The sequence below is a fragment of the Aythya marila genome (genome assembly GCF_965140915.1).
Source record: "Aythya marila genome assembly, chromosome: 11".
NCBI classification, from domain to species: domain Eukaryota; kingdom Metazoa; phylum Chordata; class Aves; order Anseriformes; family Anatidae; genus Aythya; species Aythya marila.
The window spans coordinates 7,645,002-7,665,969 of NC_139052.1; the positions used below are offsets into that span (position 1 = coordinate 7,645,002).

The 20,968-nt window shown below is 34.9% G+C and overlaps 1 protein-coding gene across 15 annotated transcripts in view; it reads right to left on the minus strand.

Moving 5' to 3' along the window:
• The window catches only part of HERC1 (HECT and RLD domain containing E3 ubiquitin protein ligase family member 1), a 105,638-nt gene that overhangs the window by 22,483 nt on the left and 62,187 nt on the right, over positions 1–20,968 (minus strand). For 5 of the 15 annotated variants that reach the window (XM_082768691.1, XM_082768693.1, XM_082768684.1 and 2 more), the window contains 22 exons: positions 20,678–20,833; positions 20,333–20,439; positions 19,981–20,091; positions 19,724–19,900; positions 18,595–18,834; positions 18,333–18,416; positions 17,273–17,793; positions 14,445–15,220; positions 13,158–13,356; positions 12,016–12,176; positions 10,916–11,032; positions 10,519–10,750; positions 9,203–9,327; positions 8,740–8,960; positions 7,307–7,575; positions 6,741–6,793; positions 5,235–5,474; positions 4,483–4,672; positions 3,483–3,753; positions 3,082–3,295; positions 2,060–2,319; positions 1,357–1,484 (listed from right to left, as the gene is read on the minus strand). In XM_082768691.1, coding sequence (XP_082624817.1) covers positions 1,357–1,484; positions 2,060–2,319; positions 3,082–3,295; positions 3,483–3,753; positions 4,483–4,672; positions 5,235–5,474; positions 6,741–6,793; positions 7,307–7,575; positions 8,740–8,960; positions 9,203–9,327; positions 10,519–10,750; positions 10,916–11,032; positions 12,016–12,176; positions 13,158–13,356; positions 14,445–15,220; positions 17,273–17,793; positions 18,333–18,416; positions 18,595–18,834; positions 19,724–19,900; positions 19,981–20,091; positions 20,333–20,439; positions 20,678–20,833 — 4,852 coding nt within the window. The remainder of the gene's footprint in view (positions 1–1,356; positions 1,485–2,059; positions 2,320–3,081; positions 3,296–3,482; positions 3,754–4,482; positions 4,673–5,234; positions 5,475–6,740; positions 6,794–7,306; positions 7,576–8,739; positions 8,961–9,202; positions 9,328–10,518; positions 10,751–10,915; positions 11,033–12,015; positions 12,177–13,157; positions 13,357–14,444; positions 15,221–17,272; positions 17,794–18,332; positions 18,417–18,594; positions 18,835–19,723; positions 19,901–19,980; positions 20,092–20,332; positions 20,440–20,677; positions 20,834–20,968) is intronic. The other 10 variants (XM_082768694.1, XM_082768697.1, XM_082768696.1 and 7 more) reach the window with 10 other exon arrangements.

Genomic DNA, 20,968 nt, shown 5'->3' on the forward strand with positions numbered 1-20,968 from the left:
ACATACAGGACAGGTGAAGTGTTACTTATTTTAGTTACAAGAAAATGAAGGTTTTAAGTCAGGATACTTATTACAGACCAAATACTGCATCACCCCTGCACTTTTGGTGATGCAGCAAGAGTATGCTAGTGTCTTCTTGCTCAAGCAGGAGACAGTTCGTTTGTGAATACAACAGGCAATGTGATTTTTTTTAACTATTATAAATAACATTAACACATTAACATAACATATGGAACATATTAACATAAAAAAGTAACAGAACAGATAGTAATATTGTATCATAGAATAGTCATCTAGTAACATTTAAACAATACTCCTCCAAACTCAAAAAAAAAAAAAAAAAAAAAAAAAAAAAAAAGCATCCTCACAAAGAGGAGATAATTCTATCACAAAGAAGGGATAATGCCTTTTCTTATGATCATCTCTAGGGGCTAAAAAACAAAAGTACAACTCCACCTTTAATGATTGACACTTATCCTCCACAGTAATGAATATAAATAGAACTATGCTGTGTTTGCATTTAAAGCCATTGTTGAATTGTTAGAAATGAAGCCCAAGAAAGTACTGAACTCTTGATCTACTTTACAGGAAACTCACTCTTCTGCCACCTGGATATCAAACATCTGGTAAAGAAAGAAGCTGGTCTCATTTCAATCTTCAAAGTCAAGCTGCATGTCATTCTGTTTGTTACTTTTAAGGCAGCATCTAACAGTAGCACGCAAGCAAACTAATAAAGACTGCTAAGAAATCATCATGAAACAACCTTTTAGTTCACTACTGCTTCTTCATTCTCCCCGATTTAAAATCGCATAAACTGTACTAAGGAATTGCCATATTGTAATCTTTATTCTTTTTTGGACACATCCAAATGACACAAATGTACTATCCAGACACTCTGCTGAAAGAGTATTACTCTAAATTCCTGAAGCCCAGAAGTCACAAATTCTTTTCTGACACTTCACTGAAACCACTACATTCATTATTATCTTGTTATACATTTTACCTGTTCACTGATACACACTGAAGGAACATTTAACCTATTTTTTTCCTCATGTATGACAGGCCCTTACAGTTTTTATTTTACTCATTCATCATTAGATGAAATTATTAAGACTATTTTTAAACAGTTTTAACATGATCTCCTTATACTGACTCTTATCAGCTTGATATTTAAGTTGTGTTTTCTGTTTTAAGACACTTAATTTACATTGCTTACCATAAACACAGCAACAGTTCCAAGAACAAAAAAGATGAAATAATGTCCATGTAGGAGAAATTGTGTGATTGGCTCCTTTCATTATCTTGCACAGTTACAACTTATATTAAGTATGTGATTATTACAAATAATTAACTTACAATTTGTTGAGCACACATGTTTGTTGCAATGAGTACTGCTTCTTGGTAACATTCCACACTCTTATGGTACCATCATTTCCACTAGTTGCCAGAAGTCCCTTTTTATTGCACCAAACACATGTCATGACCTACAAATGTCAAAGCAATCATAGCAAAATTGGAGTTTAAACCTAAAGCTAAGGTATATTTGTTTACTAATATTAATGCCAACTTTAACCACCAGGACACAGCATTAGCTACATTACTGAAATATACTATAACCACCAAACCCAATACAGTTTTCTACATTTGCAGTACGATGTACTGTCACTAAGCATATTTTATGCTGTTATTGAATGCTGCTATTTGTTCAGACCCACTGCTCCACAGGCCACTATTGCACAAGAATAGCTGTTAACTACTACGACAGAAAAGCTTCTTCAAATTATGATCTAGTCTAAAAAAAAACTTATGGTGATTATACTAACTAAATGTGCTGAGAACAGTTTCATGTCTCCTTAAATAAAAGCTTCAAAGAACTTAGGCATTTTTCTGTATGAGAAGTACCCTGAAGCAGTAATATAGTTTATCACCAAAAATTACTTTTTGTGGTAAATCATTTCAGTCAGTGTATTTGTAGAATAAAACTATTTTATGTTTTCTGTATTCTGCAGAAGAAGTAGACTATTAAAATTCATGCAATTTTGGTAGAAATCATGCTTACCCTGTTCTGATGAGCCTCTAATTTTATGAAGGAACATTTTCGTAAGTCTCCCCCCATATCAGCGAGGGTCTGAGGAATAGTTTGATTATCTCGATCATGAGCTGCAAGAGTTCGCACCAGCTGCTGAGCAGCCCACTGCCTATGTTGCGAAGATAACCTTGAAGAAAGGCAGCAAGCTGCTAGTGCATTAGCCAGCTCCAGAGGGCCTACAGCAGAAGGATCATAGGAAGGATGGGCATACAAATGGGCAATTAAACCTGCTTAAACAAAACAATGAGATGATGCCTAGATGAGTACCAAACAGAAGTACACAAACGAACACAGCATTAGCTATAATTTCCAGAAAAAAAATTAAAAGATCAACAACTTTTTTATAAGAATGTTGCAACTAACAGTAACTATTAGAAAAAAAGTATCTTCTGATACCAAGAGAAAAATAACCTCCCTTAAATTTACACAAAAACTAAACAAGAGAATTATGAGTAGTCTTATTCCCACCATACGGAAAATGGTTATTCAAAGCACAAGTGTTGTCTAAACAGCAAAATGCCTCCTCTGACAGAGATAAGCTGCTGTCACCATTATGTCCTTCCCTCCCCTGAACACAACAAAAGTCTTCTGTGGAGGCACAAAAGTTGTTTTTTGTTTCCCTGACTTCTCACAGCAGAGGCAACAAACTTTTCTGAGACAAAAAAGTACTTGGGTGGCAGGAATCAACTGTTTTTCCCTTTGATTTTATCATGTGGCACAACTGAGGCTGAATGCTATACCTACATGATTTTGAATACACAAAAACACTCAGATTTCTTTTCAAGTGATGGAAGATACAGGAATGTAATAAAACACCATATTTCTAAATAAAATTTGTGTACTGAACTATAAGACTACTTCAGTGAAAACATGTTCTATACATTTTTGAGAGCATATTTATTTATAATTATTCTAGCAACCCTCCTTAAATAGAAATGACTAATTGAAGATTTAATAATTAATGTTTAGAATAAATAGAAGCCTTCTCATACCTTTCTTTTCAATTTCTGCTTTATCATAATTTGGCCTCAGTTTGGCCCCTTTGTCTGCCAACAATGCTACAAGTGCCTGAGTAACCACAAAATTCGGAGATGTTACAAGTTTGTTTTCTTCAGCAATTCCTCTTAAAAAGCTTGGCAAAAATTTTCGTTGAATTGGATCATCAACTGTTGTTAAGTTTACACCAGTTGCTGCAGAAATCAAATTCTAAAAATAAACAAATAAAATAAATAACTAGAACAAGCAAAATAATCACATTTACTACTACTATTACTACTAATAATAAATTAATAAACTATCACAAATTATGTACACAATGGGTTGCTTTATGTCATGTATAAGCAGTTTAATATAAATATTTAATATATATTAATTTAATATATAACAGTCATACCTGCGTACATAACTGAACCAGCAGTTTAGCAGCACTAGGAGTGTTTGATGCCAAACAGCCTACTGCTGTACTCAGGTAGGCAAGACAAGATATAGGCTTGCTTGTTTTGCTGTGTATTCCTCTAGATCGCTCTGTTGAACTTGACGCAGTGGATGGACTTGTGGAGAGTCCTGCTCTCCCTGCTGCAGCGAGGCACATTAAACGAACCAAAGTTCTGATATCTGTTAATCCCAAGGATTCAAGACCAGCTGCCAGACTACAACTGGAACCACTGTGAAAAATGAAAACAAATGCTCTTGGTTTTGCTAGGATATTCATAAAGAAAGTTATATTTGGCCAAAACTATTCCCAAACCATTAGTGAACATTGCCTGCTTGATTAGCTGGATATTGCTAATGTTCAGAGGGAAGGAGAATAGAGAGAAATGAAGCTGCAGATCCCTCCACTCCTTTTCTTTTAGGCTGAGAGTGAAGACAAAAACTATTACAGCCTTGCCCTAACAAGAAGCCATGTATTTACCTGGAATCACTCAAACAAAGTTACACGGATAATTCATTTTTAGAATTATGCTATGGCAATATGCATATGTCAGATGTCTGTGACTTCTTCACAGCTGCACAGTCTTGTACAAAACCCATATTTAAATCCTCATATCCCATTAACTCCTGCAATACCTCTTCTTTCCTGTAATGTTTCCCTTTATGTTCTAATACTTGTCTTGAACAAAAACCAACTAGCAAACACAGAATCATTATGTTTCAAGTGGTTAATATTACTGGAGTCTGCCTTCTATATACAGTGTAGAAGTCTCTTTCATAAAGTTTGAAGATAGGGCTCAAAAGAACAAAATCAACAAAAACTGCTTTCTTAACAGTATGATTTAAGTATTTAAAGTGAGAATCAACTTTCCCAAATAACTTAAAACTGCATCCTTATCAAGCATAATTTCATAACTGATTCCAAATGAAAAGGCAAAAATGTTGCCAAGGATGCCACAAACCTGACAGACAAAAGTGAGAGCGCTCTCATAACCATAGTTCTTGCAAGGAGGACTTGTGCAGCAGCTGTCACTCTTCTTAGGGCCATAACACGGTCGTGTGGATTTACTAGGGCAGCTGCCTGTTCTCCTAAGGTTATTCTGCCAGAAGAACTTTTTTCTATAGAGCCATGACAGCCTTGGAAATAACAATCTGTGTTAGTGTTCAAGAAAACCAGAACATTATCATATGGTAATAAGCACAGAAGGAAATTCGACATAGACTTGCTTAAAAAATCTTAAATTTTCAACATCTCATATGTACAAAACTATAGCAAGTGGAAAATACACTCCTGAAATTCTACATAACTTAATTACTACTTATTTTCAAAGCTAGATAATCAACAAATTGATATTACTGAAGTTAAATAATTCTTCTGTTTCCTTTGTCTACTAGAAGGGTCTATGAAGTTAAACATCGATCCTGCATTTCAGTAGGATAGCAAACCACAACTTAAATCCATGAATCTTTGAGTTGTGCAAAACATGCTACTGGCATTTCTTGTAGAAATATGGTCGCAACTTTATTAGTAAATCAAAGTTTCAAGACCTCTGTCAATAAAAATGCCTCACATTTCTCAAGAACTCCCTTATAATAAAAGGAAAATTTAGAATCTCTGTTTCTTCATGGAACAGTAAAGACTGATAAAATACTTCTGCATCACTCCTATAAAAGTACACTAAAGGGGACATATTCATTCTAGTATCAAATTTACCTATTTGCATCAATGTTTCTTCCATACTGTTCGTGGCTGTCACCATTGCAACTGATGCACCCAGAGGGTCACTGTCAGGGAACTGTACAGGTTCAGGTACAATACGTCGATCATTTAACCCAAGAGGTCCAGCCAGTAATTCAAACTCCTCTTCTCCTGTCAGCTTTTCATCTTCATCTACATCTAACATATCCCAGTCTTCTACAATTGGAGAAATATAATTGAACTTGGTTACAAAATCTGAAAGTAGTAAACAATTTTAATAAATGTTAATAAATATAAATTAAATATAATATATAAAATAAATATATAAATATAAATAAATATAAATTTTAATGAATAAATATAAATATAAATCAGTAAATAAAGAATATAAACCATGAATTCAATCTGCAATTTAGTAGTCTTAATTCCCATCTTTAGACGTTGCCATAGGCACAACACAGTGAATCAGAACCCTCTCCCCTTTCCCATCTCCATTAAATCTGATCTTTATTTCTACTGTAGAGAACTTTCATAGGAGATTCTCTCAAGAACCATTTGTTTAAAACAAAGAAACAAGAAATCATTGTATCTAGCACAAGACAACTCCACAACCTGGAATACGTTGAGAAGTGTGGACACACAGTTGAGCTTTAAATCATGACAACAGGTGCGTATTCCAAAGGACCAAACAATAAAGAAAGCTACTAGAAATTTCTTGTCTTCATATTTATCAAAAAGTATGCACGAGTTCTGAGGTCATATTTGTACATGCAGGTTTTTTGCTTTTCCTTCCTCCACATCAGCTCCCAGCCCCTCCCTCCCCCACCAAACATTCAATTCAATTATAATTCAATTATGTACTCCACTAGTACATTCACTTCCCAGCCATTTACACAGAAGCCAACTTACATTTAGTTACCTCTCCCTCTCTCACTCCCCATACAATTTAATCTCAACACCTTTTACCTGCTGGAAAACAACTTGCCCTTACTTTCCAGAGCACTCATTTACTCTTAGATATACAAATGTGGCAACTCATGTAACTGTGATCATACAAGCTACAGAAAGGCCCAGAATCAAAGAATGACCAGAGTCACTAGAAATAGTCTGCTCAATTGTGAAAGACATTCTCGACTAGTAAAAAGGTAGAAAGAGTAAAAATAAGCCTAATGGCAGACTTCCAAAACTCTAACTTATGATAATTAACCTCTCCTAAAATGCCAGCTAATTAAATCCATTTCAATATAAAATTTTACATGTGCAATTCTGGATGTAACATCAACTTACAACACCTCATCAAACAAAGCTGAATATTAGCCATTAGATGAAATACAAGGGAAAAATGTCACTGATTGTTTTCCATTTGAACTTAAATAAATAAATAAATAAATCTAGTATGAAGATTTAAAAGTATATCTTCAAGTACAGTTTCATTACATATTTATTTGCATTTTTGTTTATGGAAAAATAATACTCTATAAGTGTAAAGTATTCAGTATATTCAAAAACTTTAAAACATACCTTCATAGACACTGTCTTGTTTACCTATTAAATCGGGAGCCTGGCCTTTGTACCTATATGGAAAAAAGAACAAAGACAGAGTCTAAATGGCTCTAATACTTTACATAATATGCATACCAGTTTTAAATTCTGTTTACAGTATGGTTACTTTACTGTTAGGTCAATATATATATGATTTGTGGAAATGACTAGCGACAGAGAAATGAATAAAACAGTTTCTAAAAAGTGTGTGTGGAGGGGGAAAGCATTTTCCAGTATGAATGTAGAAAAGGCCCATAAAAATACTGGCATTTTCAGACAAAACTGAAAACAAGTTTTTCAACAAGAATAGGCAACATTTGAAGAAATAATTCCTTTTTTTTTTCATTAAAAAAAATCAAGACAGGTTTTTTTCTAAATATGCCTTTGTTAATATAAAGATTTCAAGCCTCAGTTAAAATTACTATGAACAACAGTTACAGAAATTTTAGTTTCTTCCATCAAAGTCTTAAAATCCATATACTAGTAAGCATTTTTAAATTCTTTTCTTTCTTCACACACACCATTCCACTCTTTTATTTCTGTACCTTTCTGAAGCTGATGTTTTAGATTTACTCTTCAGGGCTAAGTACTTCTCTCTGCAGATGCCACACAATAAGTAGTAGGGATTTCCGCTTCCACATTCACCCCCAAACCATCCATCTACGTAAGAACCATTGCTACGGTAGCCCTGACGATTTGCACTGCGACCGCAACCTGGATGGTTTCTTTTCATATGTTGATTGAAGCTGACAACACTCGATTCACACAGTTCACAAACCACTACTTCTTCTCTGTCTTCAGATTCACAAACATGCTGCAAAATCAGATTTTCATGTTAGTTGTAGAGCACAATTACCTTCATATTAGATACAAAAATATGCCAATATTGTTAAGTGGATGTTCCTGCCCATTTCTATTACATAGATCAGTACTTGTAAGGTTAACTTGCACAAAAGTAAAGCAGAAATAGGCAATTTATGACACAATGAAGAGCAGATCATCTGAGAACAGGAAAAAAACTCGGATGTAAATCAGAGGACCAGTATTAGTTTTCACATGTAACTTTGCTAGCTTACATTTAACACTGTATTTAAGTTTTCTTCTTCTTAGAACTTGACTGAGACTAGATGTAAAAAAGAAAGAATTCATTGTTTCCAGACAATCAGCCTTTACTTTTACTGAGCAACAGTAATAATTTATGTCAATACATTCCGAGGTGTTGCCTGGATTTAGAGTTCATTCTTCTAGAATTACATCTCTATCCTACTTAATTTCATCAAGATGCTCCAATGAAACTAGCCCTCTGCAGATTATACATGCCTATACTGAAACCTGCTTCATGTTACACAGCAGTCATGTAACATTATAATTAGGAGATTAAAGTTTAGTCTTGTAGGTTGCTTGTCAAGTTAAGATGGATAATACAATGATTAACAAACTACAGGTCACGTATTTCTACTTCAAAACAAATGTACTTTGAGTGGGCTAACCAACAACTGAATGAGGACTGTCACTATATCCTTCTTAGAGTCTGATACACAACATTACTAAATTAAGATTGCAAAAACTGATTTGTGTAAATTATGTTGCTACAGAGCTGATTTATTATTTTAGTATTGTTATTTTAAATAGATCATACATTTACAACTATGTTTGTTATCCCATACATAGACAACCTGAAATGCCTACTTGATTTCTAAGTAATATCAAAACAACTACCCTAGTTCTGTTGCCATCTTTCAGAACTATTTACATATAGCATATATTAAAAACTATTTACATAGAGCAGAACAGGAAACCCAAGAGAGCACCATTCTTAATCTAAAAGTGAAGCTGTGGAATACAACAAAGATTTCAGCATCACTAGCTTTAAGTAAGATATTTTCAAACAGTATATAAACTTATGCATGTTAAATTACAAAATGCAAACATGCAAAAAGCAGTAAGTTAAAGCAGCCCCCGCTGCAGTCACACACACCCAGGTAGGCCAATCCAATACCTCTGGGATCCACATTCCCAGAATATCATTATCGCTAGCCAGGTCTTGACCAAACATAGCTTCCATTGCTTCATCATCAAGGTCAATTTCCAACTCCTCATCCAAGTTGAAGTCATAAAGAGCCCCTGGATCTGGCTGCAAACATATCGCTCCTCTTCGATTCTGATTCCCATGGGCCTGTACAGAGCGGTATAATCCCGCTCAAGTAAAAAAGGAAAGCAGTACTTTTATTTTTCACGTTATAAACATAAATACACTTTCAACTTCTTTCTGCTTTGTTTTTAAACTCATATAAACATAATCTACCTATGTCACTTAAACTAAAGATACGTTTATATACATATGCAAAGGAGACTTGTTTAACTTCCACGTTAGATACCAAACTCTCTCCTCTTCATTTATTGGATATGCAAAGAACATGGAAGTCTTTTAGTACACTTACCAGCACGTGCTAGCAATGTTCTGGCAGCTAAATCTAATTTGTGTCTTCTTGTTACAGCTGACCGACTTCTAGAGGGAGGTCCACTTGCAGAAGCTGCATTATCTGCATGATCCATATTATCAGGGCTAAAAGAATTTGTAGAATTAACAGGTAAATCAAAATAAGTTTTAAAGAGCTACATATAGTAGCTATGGAAAAAATACTATTTATTTGTATTTATTTGGTTTTTGCTTTCTTTCATAAAGTGAAAAAAAAGAATTTTGGAATTCAAGCATTTTCTTTTCTACTGCAGCACATTTACTGTCTTTTTTGACCATATTTACTTTAAGAAGTGACATGCCGCAATGTTTCTTAAGTGGCTGAGCACGGCAAAAATGTTGGGAGAGCTTTGTTTTTATGCTATGTTAACTATAAACTGACCTAAGTTTCTTCTCCTTTTTTAAAGAAATAAACACTTCCGTCCCTGCACCCGTCATTTCCCCTTTTGCTCAACATTTTTTTGACAAAATAAATAAAAAAATAAATAAATAATAAAAAAAGAATTTAAGTTACTTGGTAACACTTGTTAGTAGGTTTATTTTTCCCCACATGAAATCCATGAGTTCTCTGTGAAATGACAGTTTACTTTGGTCAATGTAATTAAGGAAATCTATAATTGTGTTTCTCATTAAGATTGAGCAATCTCAGCAAAAGTGGCAAAAGTGTTCTCAAAATGCACGTTAACAATTCTCACCGTCCTTATTAATAAAAGGCTGCTATGATTCCTAGCACGTGTTACTTAACAATGTAACTACTGTTTTTAGGATTAAAACAATAAACAGTTTTTTTCTTCCTTGATTAATACAGACTTTAAATCTAAGGTTGTGAAGGTGGCCAAGAATGTAAACCTGAATTCAGTTTCATTCTTTCTGAACAAACCAAGAATTTCTTTAAAAAGAAAAATGTAAGAAAATATCTGTTCACAAATACACTGAAGGGGAAAAACAAACAAACGAACAAACGACTCTCCAATGAAGTTCTGCTTTATTATTACTAGTCTTCCTGGTAAAAAGTAAGCTACATGCCTTCCTTTGTTTACACATCCTCCTTTTCTGAAGGAAGGATGTTCAATTGTGTTCTTCCCCAGTTCTATGCATAAACAGTACTGGAAAGTAAACGCATAGTGTAGACCTATTTTAATTGCATCTTTGACTATACTAACATTGTAACAAAATTCAGAAGTGTCATTTCAAAGCCTTCTGTCAGCAGAAATGAACATGTGAGGCTTTCAGTTTCAGCAAGAGATTTCAAGCTGTTAGAAGAAAACTACAGTTTACCTTTCACTAAAGCCTTCCTCCATTTCAGTGGCATCAGCAGATGGGATATCACCTGGTGACTGCAAATAACAATGATCACTAGATTTTCCACCACTTCCAGAGACTATTGTCCCATGTCGTGAATCTACAGTCACTTCTGACTGAGGCTCTTCATCATCTTCGTTTCCAGGATGCTCTATCATCCACATGGCCAGCACTGTGATATTCTGTGCATCTGCTTCTCCTCTGGCACCTGAAAAGAAGAAAATCATACTTGGAAATTGTACTATGTCACTGATGGTGAAAATCCATCTTTTATTTTAACCAAAAACAGTTGTAGAATTTAAAAAAGTATGAAACACACTTTTTTTCAATGGAATATTTATCTGATTTTTCCGTTTAAATTGATATAGATTACCTGTGGCTTCCATGGCTTTTGCAATCTGCCTGAGGGAGAACCCCATTTCTAACAACGGAACAGCAATGGCAGGAGGAGGAGGGGATGTTGAAAGTCGGCTGCTTGGATCAGACAAAGCTTAAAAGACAGAAAATACTGAATGTAAAGTGTGTAAATCTTTATTATCTTACACTTTAGGAAACCTTCTGGTTTAGCAAAGATATGTTAGCTTTAGATAAAGGAATTCAGATAAAGGAACTTGTCTTTAACAACTTTTGTCTCTATTAGTTTCTAACACTATAATGAAATCTTATGCTTATTCTTACTGGTAACATATATATTATGTCAGCCTACGTTTAATTAAATATTATGAGTGCCATATTTAAAGGATTATTTGTATTAAGGTATTTCTAATACCTTTTTAAATTTCCTTTTAAAACTCTATCAAATTATCTATTTGATTTACATTTAGGTAGACTAGATAAGTTATCCTTGCCTGAAATATCAAGATCCACAAATATCGTGAGATCACACAAATACACATTCCTCTTAAGAGGCAGAAAGAGGCCTCTTATAAGCTGAAGACATATACCTGAAAATCTCTTTGCAGATTACATCTATCCTTTTGTGCAAAGTGTCTCTTGAGAGACTCTAAAAAGTTCAGCTACTGCCCAAAAAGTTTAACAGAAAACACAATTTCTTCTGATCAACAAAGACATTAAATGTACTGACACTGTTGTAAACAATGTATTATGATCCAGAAGCAAGACATCTCATCAAAAAATGAGGGGAAACTGAAAAGACAAGTTGCTATGCAACAGTGACATCAAAAACAGCCAACTTACAGCATGGATATAAGAACAAGAATAATAAATTGTAACAGTCAGGAATTATGAAGTACAGGCTTTGTTTCTCAGTGTTGTGTATAAAAACCTGAATAATATACTTTAACTCAGTCTCTTCTATTCATTTAATATAAAATATAAATATGGATTTATATGTTTATTCTTATTACTATCTCCTCTGGATCACAATACTGTGTTCTTTAGGGCCTTGAGATTCTCACTCAACAGTTGTGAACTAACTGTTCGTATTTCTATTTATGTTGACTACAACTATACCTGTACGGTTTGCAGGCCTTGCAGACTGGGAATCAGGAGAAGTCAAACTTTGCCGCCTTCCAACTTCATCTGAAGGAGATGTTGGTAAAGAAGATATTGGAGGAGTCTGAGCACGTCGTGCTGGAAGTACAGTTGTAGTAGGATAGCTAGAGAACATCTGCCTATAATAAAAAACAAAATACATTTATATGAAAAAGATCTACCCTGAAAAAGGTCTGACACTTAAAAGAAAAGCATCAAATTAGAGTACGACTTGCCAAGTGCACCTTACAGAAAATGAGTTTTGTAGGGGTAAGGTGCAGCATGTACATTTAGGGAGATGGTAGAGGAACACTGTAGGAACAGCTCATTGCTAACATTTTGCCTGGACAATTCAGTTCTCAAGTATGCACCTAAAAATACCTCAGAAACCAATGGCTGTCCTAGGAGATAAAAGAAAAGCAATTCTTTTCCCATTTCCTTGCTTTGTTCTGAACTCAGGCTAACTAATCATTCCTTTTAAGATACTTTTTCTGTCCTGGTGATAGGACTTTTGTCAAATTGTATCTGCAAAGCCTCTAAGAGGTCAGACACGTCAACAAAAGTAATAAGTTTACAACAGGACTGTATTCAATGTAAAGCAGATTTCTTTCCATATCACTAGTAACGTCTGCAGGTTAACTAGCTTTATCTTACTTCAATTTCAGTGTATCAGTGTAAGATGAAACAAACAGGATTGAAGTGCTACCTTCAAACTAAGATCTACTTTAGTTTGAAAACCAAGAACGATTCATTAAAATACAGAATTTTGCAGACTTTTATTTTAAACCACATCAAATAAAAATGGAAACTAAAGAAGACAACAGAAAACTGAACAGAAATGGAAAACAATAGAAAAAAGGTATTTTTTCCTGTCCTGAAGAATTAAGACGTTACATATACGTAAACTATATATAAAAAGCTTAGCTGCTTTTTATTTCTAGAAACGCATGTCTTGCAAATAAAGCAACAAATTGAACTCTGTCTTTTGAGGAGGCAGTTCTTGACAGCAAATAAAAACGTTAACGTTTTCAAAGCCTTGGAGAGCTGAAGACATACCTAAAATGCAAAATCAGTTCCCGACACCCATAAAATCAAATTTGTTGAAAATAAAGATATTTTACCTAAGAAGACTGAGAGGCATAACACCAGGTGACTCTGAAGCTGGAACAGTTTCAGTATCAGTTACTGGAGTAGTAGCAGTGGTGGTATCCTCCAGAGAGCTGCTCATGAAAGATGTTGTGCTAGAAGCAGAAGGGCTGGTTGTAACTGGTGTTTGGGCTTGCTGAGACTGATCACCTTCTTCTACTTGCTGATCTACTTCTGCAACAGAAAATGGACATTAATGTAATTGAGTATTGAAAAATAGTATCTGTGACTATCAGGGTTTAAAACTATCAACGTTTAAAATTCTCCTCTAAGAAAGGGGTGTGCAGAAATGCAGACAATACAAATACCTATTCCAATAACTCATGGACTTAAGTAAATAAATTGGTCTTTTGCTGTTGTCATACTGATACAAGGTAAACAGTAAGTAAATATTTCTGAATGATAACAGAAGCCATTTATTTGGTTAGATCTTATGATATTTACTGTTCTAACAGCTACTGTTCTTATTCTCTTAGCTGTTTAATTAATAAAGCTATTTTTAACTTACCAGCCTAAGTAACAGATCTTTGGAGGATTTTTTTTGGTTGGTTTCTAAGAAATCCATAAGATGGTAAAGAAGCAAACAGTACAGGAATTAGCTTTAATATTTTAGATAGTTAAAAAAAAAAATTTTAGAAATTCCTTGTTTATATTAATTTATATAAATGGTTTCCCTGTAATATACATATTTTTAAGATGAACAGAAGAAATGGTATGCATTCTCTCTTCAACATCTTGTTATTGCAATGCCAAATATCTCAGGAAAACAAACAAACAAATAAACAATAAAATCCCAAACCCTACAAACGATTCAAGATTTTCAGAGAGTAACAGAGGTTACTTACAGCATAAACATACACGCTTTCAGTATTACTTTTTAACATGACAGCAAGCAATCATGTTTAACAGCAGTGAACAATGTGATAATTGTGCCATAGAGAAATCCTTCTGACAAATATATACAGAACTGGTCATTTTTTAAAAGCACAAAGAAAAATTAGAAACTCTTACATTTTTGATTGATACACACTCACATTTTATTAAAATAAGGAACTGAGGAAAATAAGGAACTGAGAAAAAAATCTGCATTATATCTACAAAGTAGTATGTGTCTAAAATTTCTCTGTCCAATCAACATTCACCAAAGTACTGCCACTACAAAATTACAAGGTTATGTCATTTATATCATCATTGTTCCTACATAATTTCAATAGGAGTAAAAAATAACTTAGCACTGTACTTTCATAATTTTGAAAACATACCTTGCTTAAGTCTGCCACCAAACTGATCCTCCAGCAGCCCATGAACCACTAATTTGTAGATCATGGCTTGTGCTCGTTCTAAATCTGCCAGTCCTAGAGCTCTTTTAATCGGTGAGCGCATGACTGCCCGTTTCACCATGTGTCGCATCAGGAACTGCAAGGCAGCACGCATTTCAACATCTTCGTGAACAACTGGAGAACTAGCACAATCAGAGTTGTGACCATTTTCTGCCAGGACTTTTGGAATTAACAGTAGTTCAGCATATTTACTACAACTAAGAAGAACACTAAGTGACTTCATAGCACCAAGATAAAGGTAAGATAGCTGTACTGCTCTGATTTCTGACTGCACTATATCATGATTTCTTGGAGTATGCTCATGATTCTTTTTTCTTCCTTCAGCAGGTTGGTGCTGGGATTCCATACCTAGCGTTGATGGCTCTAGAGAAAAAGAAGCAATTTCATTTTCTGATTTCGAGCTTGTAGTACTATGTCCTTTGTTATCATCAGCACTTTGTGCTAATCGCGTATCTGATCCACCATCCCCCTCCGTTTTCTGGTCCACTTCCCCTTTGTCTTCGGATTCATGTCTGTGTTTTTTCTCATGTCTCTTAGTGCTTTGTTTTCCCATATCCTCGTGAATACCAGTCAGATAGGTAAGGTCCAGCAACACAGCAGCTGTCAGCCCACGAAATCTTGCAACATCAAAAGGCAGTGGTTCACAGGGCTCCAGATTATACAGGGGAGTATCACTAGGCGACCAAAAAGTTGGGAAGCTTTAATAAAGATCAGAATGACACAGGAAAAAGCAAGTGAGGGAGAGACAGGAGGAAAGTACAGGAAATAATGTAGGCAAAGTAAGATGTAAAATATATTTAATGAAATAAATGGATCAATTCTAAAAATTAAATGTAAACAGAGGAAAATGAGGTAATGATCAGAAAATGAGGAGATATGGTATCAGAGCAAAGCCAACAAAGCACGCGCAGGTTTTCAACAACCATTAAAAAATCCAGAAGCATCACAGAAGCTATCAATTAGGCACTGACAGATGTTTAGATATAGTAGCTTAAGTCAAATTTTATCATTATACCTAAAAGGAATTTGTGAATAGGAATAGAATATTAGATAGAAAAAAAAAACTAACTTTTTTTTAGCACTAAGTAAAAGCTTTGATTGACTGCACATTCTTGTTCAACTGTTTGTCACAAGGAACACAAAACTAATAGCTCAAGGTAATTCCATCTCTGTTTATACCAGGACAGAGTGCCTAAAGACAGCAACTTTTTAAAACACAGGTCAGAAAACCCCACAGAGGAAAAATGGATGTCTACTTATCTGTCCAGCTGTACATAGTGGTAAATTTTTGTTATATTTAGGAGTTATACTTGACTATTTTTCACTGTAAGCAGGACAAAAACTTGCCAGCCCGTATTTTCCAATACATTTTCTTATCCACCTATCGCATAAGGGATTTCTAAATTTTCCTTTCATTACCCCCAAAATGTTTCCTCTCTTATAATGTAAAATTCCATTTAAAACTTGAAGGCAAGCTTTAATCTCATTTTAGTTACAGAGGTACACTCTGAACTTAATTCAATGAGCTTGTCTATGCTCAAACGCACACCACTTCACTCAAGTAGTATTTAAAATTATTTTAAGGGCACACTTTCTGTAAGGCCATACTTCCACGTAGGCATACTTGAAAGAATTTATATCTGGAACTAAATTTGATAATCAATTGTACTTCAGCATATTTAGTTGAAGTGACAACAGCTTTTGCGTAAAGACAAAAGAGGCATAATGTTGGAGCAGTTCTAAGAGGTGATCTGACTTCAGCTGTTTTGGAATGTAATAACAACCAGTTGCAAAAAAATAATAATAAAAAAATACTGCTCAATTTCTCTACAGGATTAAAGTTCAACTACAGCCAGGAGGAGTTTAAGTGAATCAAATTTTTCCACACAAAAACCACAGGCAATTCCTGCAAGACCACCACTGAGCCAAGAGACACCACTACCTTCATTTCATAGTTTCCTGCAAGAAAGGGGGAAAAAGAAGTATCTCCTTCCAGCTTCCCCCCAGTTCTTACTATCAGCTGTACCTGCAGAACAGCTCCAGAGTGTCAACATCAAGTATATCTCATTCCTTTAGCTCATTAAGGCAGGTCAAAAAAAAAAAGCACAAATAAATGCTGCGTTGAGGCAGCATTAATTTCAATAGTACCACCCAGCCACCATTAAGAAGACAGAATCCTCCTGATTTGGACCCACTCTTTAAGCCCCAGAGAGCATTTCCAGTCTTCTAAGAATGAAATGACAATGCAGCAAAGAAACCTGTTCTCAACTCTGATAAATCAAATCAGGACTCTCTTCAGAAGCAGGTTCACCATTTACAACAGAAGTGTGCACTTTCCCCCTGTAAAGACCTTCTTTATACCCATGAACAAGAAGCTACAGTAAATTAGGACAGGAAAGCAAATTTTAAAGCCAGCAATACTCCAAATTTAGGAAAACCGGCAAGCTGGTCACATTCCAGCTCTGAAAACCTACAGCCTACAAATTCTACAAAAAAAATCTACAAGAAAACCCTACAACCTAAGAATTCTAATGATGTTGATCAATTCCAGATTATCAAATACATATTTGACATGCATTTTATTACTAGATACTATCGAAGTATCTCATATTAGTTTTGAACAGCCAACTTTAGCTGCATTATTTTAAAGTTTAAGATTAAAATAACTTATCGACATGACTCTAATGTAAGATGCATATTATTTAAGATAGACTAGACTCTGAGAAGTACAGGAAGTGAGCATACTATACCTGATAGTAATTTCTGCTTCATCCCATTGGACCTTGGCAGATGTACTGCCTTCCTTCACTACTCCAAGTAAAGTAGCATGACGTCCCGTTTGCTTGTGTACACATCGACCTCCAACTCTAAGACCAGCATCAACTCCGCCAATTACTGCTAGAACAGGCCACACTTCCACACACAGCATCTTCAGCTGAAGTTCTGAAAGGTCAGCTAGACCATGCCTACTATGCTTGCTTTTCTCCTCCTCTTTATTTTCTTTTTCCTCTCTCACCTCATTCTCTTCTCTACTTTGAATTGAGCGACTTTTCTTCAGTTTTTGACCTGCTTCTTTAAGACATGTTTTGATTTTATTCAGTCTTTCCATCATTTTTTTATTGATGCAGTGTGTCCAACGGTCTGTGCGATGAAGGATACGAATGAGTTGGATAGTGGCTTCTGCCAGCACTGCAGCAACAGGACTACAGATGGGGTCACCAGGTAGCAAATCTCTCGGTGTACCACGCATCTGCATATCACAGATTTTCACCTAAGTGTTCAAAGAGAGCAGTTTAAAGTTATCTTCTCAACTTACCTACACAGGAAGCTATTTTAACATGTGAGTCTCCTGATCAATACAAAAAATTACTGGCTGAGGGCTTTTTTTTTTCTTAGGCTCTCTAGGAATTTCACTTTAACAGTGATCAAAACCTGCACCCCTATAAAGATACTGAAACTCCAACATTTCATGCTTCCCCACATTAAATTCCTAATACTATATTAACTCTGATTTCTGGGGATTGCGATTTTATGTGTAGAACTTTAAGTCTCTAAATCAATTTGGACTAGTAACATACATTCTAATTTCACAATAGATTGCACAATGTAGGAATTCGTGAAGAGTCTAGGTAGTGCACAAGTAATGTAGTGTTATATATGCCTTAAAACAAAATGAATCATCAGTTACATTCTCAGTACTTCTCAACTACCAACAATTCCCATTTATCCCCCAAAAATCCTTTACATCCGCATGACACAGTCTAGGGAAAGCACAAACTTACAACCAATGCAGATGAACATTTATATTACCTTTTCTCCTGGATTACTGCTATAGAACATAACACACGGGTATAACTCTGCTGCATCTACATCTTCAAAAGCTAGTTTTGGCTCCTAGATAAAACAAACAAAACCAAACAACACCTTAAGTAAAAACATGACAAAGTTATACTTGTAAGTACTGAAACTATCACTTGTCTTAACCATTATGCTTAGCTTTATATAAAATATCTGTGACAATTACTGCTGGAAAAAGAAAAAAAAAAAGAAAGAAATGATTAATGTTAAATACCTCTCCATTTTTACCAAAGGAAATAGTTCTTGCTTCCATATCTAGTACACATGTGATGAAATCCCCTTGTGTAAAGCTGGACAGAGTCAAAGTTTGTTCTCCATTGTGATAAAGGTTACCACTATAGGCTCTGTATAGCCACATATCTGAGGTAGTGCGATGGTTAAAATCATGTACTGGCCAACGAGAAACTCCTACACATGTGCCTTCATTGCCTCGATTCTCTTTCACAATGTAGAACTAGAAGGCAATTAAAAAGAGAAGTCAGAATATACATTGTAAAAGAACAAAGCAATGGCAATTTACTTTATATGTATTTATGTATACTTTTAACCGTTTTACTCATAAGCATTTAATAAATGAAAATTTTTAATACACTAAAAATCGCATTCCATCTTTAAAAGTACACGGTGTACAAGGTTAGTCATTAGTTAGTCACTAAAATTTAACCTAGTAGTAATGATGAAAACTGTATGTAAATACACACAAGAATTTATGATTTTTCTGACTCAAAACTCACTCCTAGAAGCTGGCATGCCGGTAATAAACGTAATACGGAAATAAACCAGCTTCACTCCTCACATTCACAGCAAGTGGTTTACATAGATTCAGGTAAAAGCAGAAGTGTTATGCTCAGAAATGCTACTAACTTGGACTGCAACTGTGTATTTATCTGTATTTCTGAATAAATCACTTCAAATGATGTAATTAAAGGCTGGTCTTGTCAGACATGCTGATGTGCCTTTTTGAAAGACAGAATATTTTCTAAATTATTTCCCTAAAGAAAAAAAAAATCAAAATCTACATAACTGAGTAGATTAACTATTGCAAGTCAATCTTATCTGTACTAACTATAGATCTGAGAAACATGTACCAACACCTCTACAAATATTCAGTGCATATTCACAGCCTCCAATCTGCATACTGAAATATCAGCTGAAAATTTGCTCCCAACAGCAATGTTCAAAAGCAGCCTCAATCTCTTCTCTTTGGATTGAAAACATCACTTATTCAAGAATGTTTCCACAAGAGAAAAATCATAGTTAGCTGTTGTTTATAAATTACAGTATATTTCCAAAATAAGAAGAGAGGTAAGAGAAGAGAAGAAATAAACTTTCAGGCAACCTACCTTCCACTGGTAACACCCAGAAGTGACTCCAGTGGATGCTAATCCATATCCTTTACCTCCACTGCCGTGAGTCAGAATCTGCCCATTCTCCACTATGCAGCATTGAGCTTTCTCAGGGTCAAAGGACACTTCCTGTATGGGAAGATTCTCATCTTCATCTTCAGACTCTCCTTGCTTCTATCAGAAATAGGACAAAATATCTGGAGTAAATGTAACTCATTTGTACTCAGTCAAAAGAGCAGGTAAAGCATCATTACCTGTAGTTTCATTTCTTGTTCTTTCTCCTTTATTTGAATTGCATGTTTTGCCTGAGCTATTGGAGTCTCCCACATGCAGTCAGACAGAAGCAAGAATAATCGTTCAACAACCTGGCATATTAGAATATAAATCAGATCATTGCAAATCCAAGATGAAGATAACAAATAGAATGATATTGTTTTATTTTGCTTTGTCAAAATGAATGTCAAAATATTTAGTGTGCTTAGAAAAACAAATATCTACACCCAGTTTCATCTGATTTGGATTCTAAGCAAACCTATGAAACATTTAAAACTTTAACAAGACTTTCTGAAGAAACACGTGTAAAAGTTAATAGCAAATTATAAAGACCTGAGCCATTTGATCATCTTCAACGCCAGATTCACAAGCAGGTAATACAGCTTCTAGTACATGAAGTGCAAGAAGTCTAGTCCTCAAATTGCCAACCAAGGGAACTCCTGAAGGTAGAACAGTATGTTATGTTAATAATCTAGAACTGACTTTGGCATCAGGCACGCACCTATGAAACGATCTGCATGATACCAATGCAAGTTTCCAAAGTGTGACTTGTGTACATCTACAGGATTTAGTTTTAGGTGTTTACTGTGTAACACAGATGTTCTAACAGGACCTGGTTTTAGGAACTGCACTAGAGGAATGTGGATAACTGTTCACCATATTTTTAAAAGATCATACCTGAGCAACACTTCTGAGAAGCAATATTAAGAAGTACTTCTGTCCACTTTGGAGATGCCATTTTTGATTGAATTGCCTTTGAAGACACAACTCGACGTAGGAAAACAAGAAAGTCTCCCAAGTGCAATTCAGCTGCATGTTGCTTTCGGAGGGCAGCTAGGAAATTAATTGAAAGTTTCATTTATACTCCTACAGTACTGCGAATAGCCTATTTTTAAAGTCAAAATAGAAAAAAAATAAAATTAAAGCAGACATTTGTAGTTGAGTTTGGGGAATTTTTCTTTTTTTTTT